Raw genomic sequence first — 13459 nt, forward strand, 5'->3', positions numbered from 1 at the left:
TCTCTCTCTCTCTCTCTCTGAAGTGTTGCTAATAACGCCTACAACTAAGTAAAACAGCTGCTTGAGGGGTGCGACTGGGTTGGGGCGGGGGCAGCAAGGGGTGACACTTTTAAGAAATTGCAAAGTTTTGCCGTCGAACAAAAGGCATGTCGTGAGAAAGAGAGAGAGAGAGAGAGAGAGAGGGGAAAGGGGAGGAGTCGCCACTCAACAACAATACTTTGATGCGATTTTGCGGATATTAGGTGTTAATTTTTCAAAGTACCTTCCCCGCGCGCGCCTCCTCCACCTCCTTGCCACCCACTCTGTACTTCTTCGCTGGTCCATTGCCATGGCGTCTGCTGCCTTTTGTAATTTTAACTGCTTTTGGTTAACACTTTTACGCATTGCCGACTGCTCTGGGCGCCCACTTGGCACCGTCTACAGGAGAATCGCGGAGGTTGTGAGAGGGGGTGGGGTGGGGTAGATGACATCGATATCACATGGCACATGGAACGGCACAGCACAGCACGCTGCCTCCTTCCCAGACACTACTTCTGGCAAGTCATCGATGGCAAAAGTTTTGGCCAACTTTTTCTTGGCTTGCGTTTTTTGTGTGCTTTAATTGCCCCCTAGGGGGAAGAGTTGTTAGGAAGAGGAGGGGAGGTAGTTGGTGCTAGCAAACAAGCATTGAGTTACTGTTGCGTTCCCCCTCGCTTCTCGCTCCTCGCTCCTCGCTCCCTGCTCTTGTTGTTGGCAGTGTCACCGAGCGCGTTTCTGCCATTTATTGAGCATTTTAGCCTTTCATCGATGCTTTTGGCTGAAATTATTTTGGCTCATTTTAATTATTATAACCGCTAAGTACAGGCGGGGGCGAACAACAATGCCACACACCAACACACACTGTGATGACGAGTTTCATTATGTGGCTCAACAACGAATGGAAGAGAGGGGGAGCTAAGTGAAGCAGCGACTCAAAAGAGTCCCCCACACAAAAGCTCACAAATTTTAACGGTTATGCGCAACAGAGGGTCGTTCAGCGGGCAGAGAATGGCAGAGGGGAGAGGGAAACGGGAGACGGGAGACAGGAGACACGAAAGGAACACCAAGAAGGGAATGCGAGGCAACCAATTGCTGCTCTCATTGCGAAGCATTGTCCATTGTTTTCGTAGAGGAGATAGAAATGTGCCTCGTTGATGTTGGGACTCTAGTTTCAAATCATGCTGTCATGTGTTTAGCTTTCAATAATATTCAAGAAAATCAATCGACACAATGTGTGTCTATTTCTATATTGTGATGATAGTCGCTATTTTGCTCATCATTGTCGTTGTTCTCATTCAGTTTTTGCATTTCAATAAGTGATCCATCTCAGGTGAGTATCGTAATTATTTTCAATTTACTTGCAATTCCCTCTCGCAGCTTCTTCACAGTACTTTATTCATTTATACATCAATTACATGCAATAGTTCTTTCAAATTTTTATTAGAAAATTCAAAGGCTCATCTTATATTTATAAAGAAAATGTGTATCTAAAGACACCATCTTAAAATCCGAAAGGAATCTTTGCCTCTTTAAAGTTTATTTTATATTGTTCATATTTTCATGTTTTCAATACATTTATAGTTTTTTTCTTAATCATTATTAGGTCTAATACCAATTTCGTCAAACATCATGTCACTGATGTGGAGCAGTGAATAAATTCCCTTTTAACTATTTAGTTATTTGGTTTTTATACAAGCTACCAATAGGTAAAGGTCGCAAAAATCGAATGTTCTTTGCACTCTACGATATTTTTTGAACGTAATAGTACATCGATGTACTAAATATAACCTTTGGTATATTTTGGTATATTTGAGTATATTTTTTCGATATATAGGTTTGGTATATTTTTAGAATAATACCGCACTGGTTTGCTTTAATTGAAAGTAAGTGGCGTGTATCTCACATAATATTATGATATATATACATTAGAACTTTGAATTTGTTATATACCGCATTGTTTTGCTTTTATTGAAATTATGGTATGTTTTAGTATTTTTGTTGTATATTAAATTGTATTTTTTTTAAATAACATCGCATTTTTGCATTTAAAGAGTACTTCACGTAATGCTATATCGATATACTAACTATAAATTTTGGTATATTTTAGTATATTTTCGATATACAAGTTTCGTATATTTTTAGATTAATACCGCACTGTTTTACTTTAATTGAAATTAAGTGGCGCGTATCTCACATAATATGGTATATATAATAGCATTTTTTCGGTATATTTATTTGGTATATTTTCTAGAATAATACCGCATTGTTTTGCATTGATAGGGTACTGCACGTAATGCTATTTCGATATACCAATTATAACTTTTGGTATATTTTCGCTATATAAATTTGGTATATTTTGTGAATAATACCGCACTTTTTTTATTTATTTGAAATAGCTAGCTGCTATCTTAGCTTTCTTTGGCTCTCTTACTTATTTCTTTTCACGACTATCAATAATTTTGACTGGACAACATTATTTGCCATTTTCAACACTTGTTTGATGTTTTTTTAGGCATTCTCTTTTGATTGTTGTTTTTTCCTCCCCGATTTTAACTTTTGGCTTGTCATCTTGAGAGCAAGTGATGTTCAAAGCTCTGTGTATTATGCACTTCATCGGTGTTTTATTACAACTCTTTGCCATAACATTTGCATACATGATGCGCTCGCTCACTCTCTGTTCTTCCTCCCACTCCCAATTCTTCTCTCTCTCTCTCTCTCTATCTCTTGCTGGTTGTCTTATTGTTGCTGGTTGCTATAATTAACTGAATATTTATTACTGCGGTAGATAAAATGTTATGCGGCTATTATTTTAGTTTTATGGGCAAGCAAGAAGCCAACAAACAAGCCAACAAGCCAACAAGCAGTCAGCCAGTCAGCCAGCCAGCCAGCTCACCTGACCGGGCTTAAGGCCGAGCCGAGCGGAGCCAAGCCAAGTTAACGGCCAACAACAACGCGGCGCGTTTGGAATTTGAACTGAGAGAGCGAGCGAGCGAGAGAGAGAGAGAGGAGAGAGGAGAGAGAAAGAGCTGGTGCTGAATATGAGCCAAAATGCACTTCCACGCACTCAGAGTCTGCAGGACACAAGCCATTGAGCAAGCGCAACCAATTAAGCCAACAACAATGCACGAAGGGGGAACAGGGAACAGGGAACAGGGACCAGGGAACAAAGAACTTGGCCGCATCGAGTTCGCTCCGAACGAGCGTCTTTGGCATTGGCATTAAATTGCTGCCAAAGCAGCTAAGCAAAGCGAAGCAAAGCAAAAGCAGCGAACACGTCGCTAATTGTTTTAAGGCCGACAACAATAACAAGAACAAGAACCGAGAAAGAACATCGCGATGCCGGTGCAATGCAATAAGGTGTGAAATTCAAGCGCATAAATCCAAGACGTTGTCCCGAAAAGTTTCGCCGGCTTTCAAAGTGCCGTTGATAAGGCTAAAAAGTTCTCGACTCGCTCGCTCGCTGGGCCGTAAAATAATAACGACAAGAAAATTACGCATACGCCGTGTTGTCTTACATTGTCTACGTGCGGCGGCCAAATAAGGCGGCTTATTAATATTATTACTCATACGCCATGGCATCCCCCCTTCAAGGCAAAACCCCAAACCCAAAGCCAAACCCAAACCCCAAACACTAAGCACCAAACACAGACCAGCCTAGCCTCCAAAATACAAAGGACACAAGTTCCTTGGCTCCCTCCCTCGCTGGCAGCTGCTGGCGGCGACTTCTGTTGCCATATAATTATAATTGTTTAATGAACTGCATGGCGCTGTTGCTAGCGCCGAAGCTGAGGCCGCAAATACGCCAGCTTGTGGGTGCTGATTGAAGTCAAAGCAGCTGTTGCTCTACTTCTATCTCTTTTCTTGTCTCTCTATCTCTCTCTCTCTCTTTTTCTTAAGCCCATTCACCTCTCTCTTACACTGGAATACGAGCAAATAGCGGGCAAAGCTATCGAATTAAATTGTAGAGCATTGATTAACTATTGCAACCAGTTTTTAATAAATTAATTGACGTACCGAACTAATAACAAATCAAGCAGACTTTCAATCAAAATATAAAACTAGTATGAAAACTACAAGCCAGTGTGCTCGACTGTGAGATACTCGCTATCCGTTTTTAAATATAGAAAAACAATAAGGAACTAATCTTAAAATACATCAAATAAATGTACTAAGAAAATACTATATTTGCACAAACCTAATGATCGGCTGTGAGACATCAGCTAATTATGTATTTTCCTCAAATACAAAACAGTGCGGTATTATTCTAAAAATATACTAAATTTATATACCGAAAAATACCAAATGGTTATTCAATAAATGCAAAACGGTGAGGTATTATTCTCAAAATACTGAAAATTTCCTTATTTGGTATATTAATGTATTACTTTATTTAAAATATATCATACCTAAAAGGACGAAACCTTCAATAGAATGGGCTCGACTCTGAGAAATTGTTATTCAATAATAACAAAACTGTGCGGTATTATTCTTAAAATATACCAAAAAATATCAAATGGCTATACAATAAAAACAAAACAGTTCAGTATTATTCCTAAAATATACTAAATGGATATACTCAAAATGTCTATATTTGGTATATTTATGAATTACTTCGTATCAAATATACCATATCTAAAGATAGCGAATCAACCCTGAGAAAATTGTTATTGAATGATAACAGTGCAATATTATTCTTAAAATATGCTAAATTAATATACCAATAAAAATACTAAAGTAAATTAAAGTGTATATATGGTATAATGATACACTATTACATTCAAAATATGACAGACTCTCAACCAAAGCAATTAAATTTCGACAAAAACAGACGTTGTTTACAATATAACATTATTTCTGAAGTAACTTCTGCAATTTTTGTCTGATCGCAACTAACTATTCAGATGGCAAAAATACTGTATATACTGAAATAATGAATCTATAAAAGTACGCTTGACACCATTAACAAATGATGTATTGTGCTTATAAGGCTAAGCTCGAAAGATTTTAAATTTGAGAAATATCAATCAATCAATCAATCAATCAATCAATATATTGTAAGAACCAGAATATTTCTTAGATGCCAGTTATCATATAATTAAAACTCTTAAAATCATTGGGATTATTTTAGAAAAAAAAGCAAGAACTAAAGAAAGAAAAAAAGTCGAAAGCAACTACGGTTTAATTCTTTCTTTTTTGATTATAATTATTCAATTATATCATATAAATTGTATTGACAATTGCAAATGAAATGAGCTTCACGTGTTGCTCAGCTCCACTTTAGTGGACTAGTCAGTCGAGCCTGACGTGCGAGAGCTGCCTGATAACGCACGACAATTGAAAAAGATAATGCAATTAAAGTGTAGTTGAAGCTCATAACAAAATAATGAATAATGATATAATTGTATATAGTACTTTCTATAATTATACACAGAATGCTAAATTCTAAATAGCTGAAAATACTAAAAACTGAAAACTGAAAACACACAATTCGCACTTCACACACTCGCACACACACACACACATTTTCACACTAGAAATAAAAACTCAATTTATGCAATTAATTTCCACCGAACAACAACTATCTTCTGCCCGCTCCCCGCAGTAGCAATTTGATGATAGCAATTTGACACGCAAGGCCAACCAAACGCGAACACAATTCGAACTCGAACTCGAACTCAAACTCAAACTCGAATAAAAGCCCTCGATCCAACTGACATGCATCGGCATTCGTCAACTGGAAATACAAGTGTCAAGATGCGTCTAAACCTGAGCTACTTCCTTGGACTCCTCCTCGTGCTGCTCTGCGGCACTGCAATTGTGGTTTGTCTTCTTTTCATTGATATCCTTTTTTTTTATTTAGTAGAGAACCTATTTAAAGTGCCTTGACAACACAGTATAACAAAATTAAACCAAACCTCAACACAAATATGAGGATAACATAGTTGAACTAATATCGCTTTGAAGTCTCCTCCTAATATTTCCCCTTTTGATATCCATCACAGAGTGCCAGACCTCAGGGTCCTTGTGGTCCACCGCCCAGCGGACCTCCACCAAGCGGAACTCCACCACCTGGCGGTCCACCTGGCGGTCGCTGTGGACCACCGCCTTCGACCACCGCATCATCGGGATAACCGCATCGCTCTGACCTGACCCCAGCAAAAGAGTTTCTGGCGCAACCATGGATCAATGATTTCGTTTTTTTTTTTCTATCAATAGAGTGAATTTGGAAACCACTAAAACAAATATACATAACTTTGCAAAAAAAAATATCAAATAAATATGATTTCAATTACCCAAAAATGGGAATGGAAAGTAGGGAAAACGTGAAAAGTAATTTTCTCTACTCTTTTTTGTACTCAACACAAGTTTGGATTCGCATATTTTTATAATATTATAGTCTGGAATTATAGAACAACTGCAGATTTATTCCAGCATTTTAATTGACGATCAATCACAATTAAATTCTATCAAAAGAGTTCAAATCTTACTACAGCAATTTGTCCCAATTAAATGACAAGATTTTGGGATTAATTGATTTTTGGTATATTTCATAATAACTTAACTACATACTAGTATATATCATTTATAACAGTGTGGAGATAATCATGTAGAAATTTTAAAGCTACTGCTGTCAGGTTTTAATTGGTTTAAGATAAAGCAGTATGTTGATGAACTAAATATAGGTTTTGATATATTTTATTATAGCTCAGTCGGTACATTTTAGTATTTGGTATATATTCAAAATAATTCAGCGTTGTTTATTGCCAATGATTTTATTCAAAATAGTTACTGTTATTGGTATTTTAGAATTTTTTCGGTATATTGATCTTACATATTTAAAAAATATTAAAACACAGTTTCGCTTTTATTATTAAATTACGCTTTTAAATTAGTTCGTTTTTTTCATTTCAGTATTTTTTCCAGTATATTGATTTGGTATATTTCAAGAATAATACCATACTAATTTGCTCTTATTGTAAATTTAGCGAGTTTTATTTCAGCATTATTTTAGTATATAAATAATAGTATATATTATATTATTGTATTTTTTCAGTAAATTAATTTGGTATATAATATTTTAAATAAAATTACGCACTGTTTTGGTTTAATTGCAAATTGTTGGCGGGTTTTATTTTAGCATTTTTTTTTTTTGGTATTTTTGATTTGGTATTTCTTGTATGTTTTGAATAGTTACTGTAGTTTTCTTATTAGTTTAATCTGTATGTCAATAAGGCCTTCAGTAATCCATCAAGCTGTTAGTTATATAACAAACAATGCTGTGTGTTTTCCATTTGAGTTTCGTTTTGTTATTTTAGATCTTCACTCGAAAATTTGTTCGTATAACTGTTATAGCATGTCTGATGACTTTTTGACATTCTTAAAATTCAGCATGCATTGCTTTAAGTACATCTACATTTACTTTGTGTGTGTGAACATCTTGGAGAGTCTAATTCAAGGCCATGAAAGCAGCTCCAACTGAACTGAAGAAGAACTACAGAAATATGGCCTCAATTGGATTTTAAGATGTCAAAATGATCGGGACTAATGCTGGCCTTAAACATTGATCCAAAATGTGAGATGCTGGCTGGTGAAAAACTTTAACTTTTCAATTGAATCTCAATCACATTTTGGAACAATTTTGGTTGCAGTCGAATTATAGTTTAACACAGTGTAATTTTATTTTTTTTATTGAGATGTGGAAATGGGAAACTAATCTTTTACCATCTTGCAACTGTTGAAATCGATTATGGAAAATGTGAACTATAGCTTTAGTTTATCCACTAAGTTGACAGCTTGAAAGTGTTTCATTTTCATTCTGAACTCTATAAGAAATGAAAGTGAACTTTCGGCCAACGGGGCGTATACCTTCACCTCCCTCTTCCCCCATCGACTGCTCGCTTGAGTCGCGAGTCTGCAGCTGCCGAGTACACGTAATTCCCTAGCCAATGCTTGAAATGGCGCAGCCAATTCCCCAACCTGCCGCATGATGTCGCTTCTTTGCATATTTTTCGAACTTGCTAAAGTTCTCTAGCTGTAAAATATGACACACCCCTCGAAGTTGTCCATTTGCCTGCACAAAAAGATAAAGTTTTATTTGCTTTTTCTCTTTTCGGCTGCAATAAAGATACAAACATTCCCAAATATCGCATAATAAAGCTAAGAAATTGTGCTCGACTAGCGAATGTCCTGTCTATAAAATGGAGTCTAGTCAATATAGATACTTGGGTATCAACTGAAATTAGTAATAGAGATGAGAGATCAATAGTGGGTGCCATCGATATTCAACGATAGTAAATTTTTAGCCATCGATTGTCGATAATAAAGCGCAACATACAAATTTTGACGAATCTTCTCTTGTCTTGTATTCTTTGCCGCAATCAAGGCATTTCGCAAGATTTTCATCCCCTGCCCGTTTTGAAATACTTCCAGACATGTAAAATATTTCCCATTTTTGTAGTTCTTCGCCTATTTGAAACAGAATCCTTTTTAAAGACTATCCAGTATGTCTGTACTTGACGCACTTGGTGTTGATGACATTCGATGTGTATCTTAAATTCTACACATTATTGATATGTAAAATACATGCCTATTTTCAAAAAGCGATCCATATATTATATACATATTATATGTTTTTCCTTAATTCGTGAATAGACGATTTTACACAGAACAGTTTGATCGATGGCCCTATCGATAGTAGTTGTATAACTATCGAAAGTGTTAGCTACGTTCGATTGTGGCTCGATAGCGCCCAATCATCGACAGTCTCGATAGTGCCATCCATTGTTCTTCACCTCTTATTAGTATATCGCAAATTTGACTATTAATTAGCAAATTCATAACATAACAATATAAATTATGACTTCTTGATAAGAAAACAAAATCATTTCGCATTTCAGAAAAGAAAAACTTGCCACATTTGTCTGCTCGCTGCATTCACTTTTATTCTATACGAATTCCAAATTTAATAATTAATCATCACAAATAAATACAGTTGATTGGCAATCTGTGAGTTTAAAATATAATAAATAAATGTTTAAATAAATAAATGCGAATAAAAAATGAGCGAGATAAAATGCGGGGCCAAAAGGCAAATGTAATAATTAAATTGCATTTGTGTCTGCGGCCGTTGTCCTCCAAACAAAATGGCGGCAAAAGTGTGTGTGAGTGTGCACCTGTATGTGTGTGTGTGTGTGTGTTGTAAAAATATTTATGTGACCGCTGCACAGTCATTGGTTTTGGCCCTTTCAGTTTTTCTTTTTTTTTTTTGTTTGTTTGCTTCTTCTCTCCAAACGAAGCTCTCCACAATTCACAATTATTTTGCACTCCTCTATCTCTCTCTCTCTCTCTCTCTCTTTCTCTTTCGCACATCTTGAACTTGCGTATTGTGCGTCTCTTTTGCACTTTGTTAAATTTATTTATCATTCAATTAAATATTTAAAATCCAAAAAATGCTTTCACCACCATCCAACTTATTTAAAGCATTCCCAAACAAAAATACACACACACACACACACTCGCACACACACACGCACACACACACCTTTAATATTGAAATTGAAATCATAAATAAATGAGCAAATTTGCGCGGCTTTTTTCCGTAGCAGCACGCTGGTTTATTTGCACACGCGGCGTATGCGTAACGTCTGACCATGCGAATCTCTATTGGCGGCGCGCATGAGTGCATGTGTGTGAGTGTGAATGTGTGTGTGTTGTGTAAATTTTATTGTTGTTGTTTTTTTTTTTTTGTTTGTTTGATGCAGTTTCATTTCTTGTGTTTTCACGCAGTGTTTGTAAAATTAATTGACATTTTATTTGTTAATTAATTGTTATAGCTGTTGGCCCGGCCAACAAAATGGCCAAATGGCTTTTCATTATTGTTATTACAAATGCTGTGGCCATTATTATTTGCTCGTTAAGCGTGCTGCTGTTGCTCTCTTTGTGCGTGTGTGTGTGTGTGTGTGTGTGTGTGGTCAAATTTAATGCATTTGTAATTTAGTTGTAGTTTTAATTGCAAAAATTGTTAATTTTCTAATAATTTATTTATTTTGCTGTGCGATTTGGTTTTGACCAGCCAACGCAGCTCATGCAGTAAAGATAGCCAGCAAAAGGATGAGAAAGGGGGAGAGAGGGGAAAGATCTATAAATGCAAAATTACAATCTAGTGAACATGAAAAGCTTTGCCTGATTCTAAATGCAATTATAGAGCACATTACACTCAATGAAAGTAATAATGCAAAACAATTGTATTTAATCCTCAATTTCGATGATGATATAATATGTATCAGTGGTGGAGGCTAGTCGATAGTCTCTATCGTTATCGGTTGGCATAAGCAAGTCGATAGGCATGAAGCTGTTGGTATCAGCTATTAAAAGTAGATCATAAGGCGTAAGAAGTTTAAGAGATGTCGTGAAAAGTAGAAAAGTAGCAGCAAAAGTTGTCAATCGTAACGGAAGCAGTATTCTTTGGAGGCAATGAAACTGTGCTATAACGATTATTATCAAATATCCATAAATAAAAATATAATACTAATAATAATATAAGAATTTGTTGATACTAAAATGCAGACATTAAAACAATTGATTCAACTCAAGAATATAGAAAAAGGAAAATAAAACAAAACGGGTTCGAAAACTACAATCGAGTTTGACAATATACCAAATTTATATACCAAAAAATACTAAAAATATACCAAAGACCATAATCATAATATATACCATAAAGTACGAAATATGCCAATCAAGGAATATGCTACTTTATGGTATACATATTTAGAATGTAGTTCAATATTAATATACCAAAAATCGCATTCGGTATATTTTATAATTTGTGCGGTATACTATTTTGGCATATTTTAAGAATAATTCCACATTGTTTGGTCTCATTCAAAATGAGTAGCGGGTATCTCACAGTCGTGCACACTCGACTGTAGCTTGCTTACTTGGTTTGTTTTATTTGAAACAGTCTAAATTTTAGATTGTTTTGATCTTAATTGAAGATTCTGCTTTCTTGGTTCAATTTTGAGAATTTTTTTTATTCTTGAAACAAGATTATAATCTTGAATTTCAAGAATGGGCCATCTTGATTTTCGATCTTGAGTTAAGAATAAACCTTCTTGAATCAATTTTGATATCATTCAATCTTTATTAAAGATTGTATTCTTCATTTTAGCCCGTTTTTTCTTTCTGTGCATTGAGATACTTATCTGCATTTATAATTACCTAATTATTTCAAAATGAAATATTTATTTTAACCAAACTCTCGTTCGTTCTTGAGCATATTGAATACTATATTTACATAGTTTACTCTATCTTAATTTTTTATGATGAGAAAGAGAGAAAGTTTTAATTATGTAGGGAATGTTGAATTCTTTTGACCATGATTTTTTTACACAAGACGGAATATGCTTATCAAATTTTAATGATATTATAGATTTGATGTGTTTTGTTGTAATATTTCTCACCACAACATGTTTGCAAATGATTGCCAACTATTGAACACATTTTAACTTTTTCATGTATTTTTTTTTTTTTGTGAGAACATAAAAAATATGTACTGAACTCTTGGGAGCTGTCAGTTTTGCTCTCACGATAGATGATGGGCCTTGGCGTTGGCGTTGGCGTTGGCTAAGCCCGAATGATCCCTCCAAAAAAGGAAATAAATGGAAGCAGGAGGAAAGGAAACTGCAGCAGGCTGAATAGCGAGGACAACAAGGACGCAGCTATCCTGGGGAGCAGGAGAAGGAGAAGGAGCAGGAGCAGGAGCAGGAGCGGGAGATGAAGCTGAAACAGAGGGCCCATCAATTTTTACAACTTTAAATACCAGCAGGAAGTAACTTAAAAACGAGCTCGCTGCCAGTTTCAGTTTCAGTCTCAGTCTCAGTCTCTGCTCATCTGCATGTTCCCTTCCCTTCCTTTCTCTTCCCTTCCTCTTCCATCTTGCAACAGACAACATTTCGAATGCGTTCGAGAACGACGACGAACAGCGAACAACGAATGGCGAATGGCAATAAGAAAAAGTCATAACAAAATTTTACGACAACTTTGGCGGCGTTTTCATTTGGAGCCGGTGTGTGTGTGTGTTTGTGTGTTTGTGTATGTGTGTGTGTGCGCGTATAGTTGGCATTGGGATTGAGATTGGCATTAGAAAAGGGGAATGAGAATGGGATTGAGCTCTGGCCAAGCAAAGAGAGAAGTTGGGTTCGTTTTTTTTTTTGGCTTTTGCCCATTGTCGGTTTAGGTGAGCTGCAAAATGCAAAACAAAGGAAAATTACCAGGCGAAGCAGAGAACAGAGAAAATATTCTAATGGCTGCCATCCCGCTGCTTCTTCGCCCCCCCCTCTGCATCTCTCCTTCTCGACGGCGGCGGCATATAATAATCATCTATATTCATGGATTAGGATTCAATTTTTATGCCACACGCGAAAGCTGTGTGGAAAAAATTGCGGCAGCAACAACAATGAGGGTTAAATTGAAAATAAAGCGACGACGTTGCCCAAATATGAAATTATAAAGACGCCACAAGCAGCGACAAGCCAAGGGAGAGTTCTATAGAGGAAAAGAGAGAGAGAGAGAGAGAGAGAGAGAGAGAGAGAAAGCAAAGATAGAAACAAAAAAAACAAAATTATTCAAAAATTTATGCAAGAAAATATTACCAAAGAGCTAATAATTTTCTCCCACCTTACGTTTTGCCCTTCAAGGTGGCAAAAGCACCGCGTGAAACGCGTTTCGTTACGTTTTTTTTTCTTCTTCTTGTTAGCATGTGAAAAGCAGGCAAAGGGAGTGGGAGTGGGAGTGGAAAGAAGTGGAATGGAGCTGAGCTCGCTACTCGGGCTTCTATTAATGAATAATATCGCGGCTAAGGCATCGGCATCGTCATTGGCATCGGCAAAAGTACATGAAGGATGGTGACGAGGAGAGGGGGAGGAAGTGCGAGCGAGGCAGGTAGCTGGATGGGATGGAGACGGAGACGGGGATGGGGACGGGATGTAGACGGAGTTGTGGCACGCCACAGGGGTTAATAAGTAATCTGCATTTTTTGACATTTATTTATGTCTTCAAATATGTGAAACGTTCTTCCCCCCCTCACTTCACAACTTCCCTTCGATCCATCTCCCTTCTCATACTTCTCTGTCTCTCTCTCTCTCTTTCAGTGACAAGAACAAAGAACGATGCAGAGAAATAGAACAGCTGTTAAAAGTGTCATTAGAGAAAATATGGCCAGGTTTTTCAGTTGCTGTTGAGCAAATTAAATTGCCACAATATCGAAAATGAACAAGAACTTTTAAGTATTATAATTAAACAAATAAATAAAAAACATAATATGTATATTCTATGTATAACTAATGCTTTAGTATATTTAATTTACAAACTAAGTTCAATATACAAAAAAAGATTTCTCAACAAGAATATGATGATAAATAATAAAAATTATGAAGCTCAA

The 13459-nt window shown here is 36.2% G+C and overlaps 2 protein-coding genes across 2 annotated transcripts; both read left to right on the forward strand.

The window, feature by feature from the left end:
* Positions 1-1225: 1225 nt before the first annotated feature.
* On the forward strand, positions 1226-6277 carry LOC133848026 (basic proline-rich protein). The gene is made up of 3 exons (XM_062283392.1): positions 1226-1348; positions 5621-5838; positions 6021-6277. The coding sequence occupies exons 2-3, from the start codon at positions 5734-5736 to the stop codon at positions 6147-6149; spliced, it is 234 nt and encodes a 77-aa protein (XP_062139376.1). The 5' UTR covers positions 1226-1348; positions 5621-5733; the 3' UTR covers positions 6150-6277.
* A 988-nt stretch (positions 6278-7265) lies between these two features.
* On the forward strand, positions 7266-7693 carry LOC133848095 (uncharacterized). Its single transcript, XM_062283486.1, has one exon. It carries the CDS (start codon positions 7373-7375, stop codon positions 7496-7498), a length of 126 nt encoding a protein of 41 aa, XP_062139470.1. The 5' UTR covers positions 7266-7372; the 3' UTR covers positions 7499-7693.
* Positions 7694-13459: the final 5766 nt, after the last annotated feature.

The sequence above is a fragment of the Drosophila sulfurigaster genome, chromosome X (genome assembly GCF_023558435.1).
Source record: "Drosophila sulfurigaster albostrigata strain 15112-1811.04 chromosome X, ASM2355843v2, whole genome shotgun sequence".
In the NCBI taxonomy this organism is placed as follows: Eukaryota; Metazoa; Arthropoda; class Insecta; order Diptera; family Drosophilidae; genus Drosophila; species Drosophila sulfurigaster.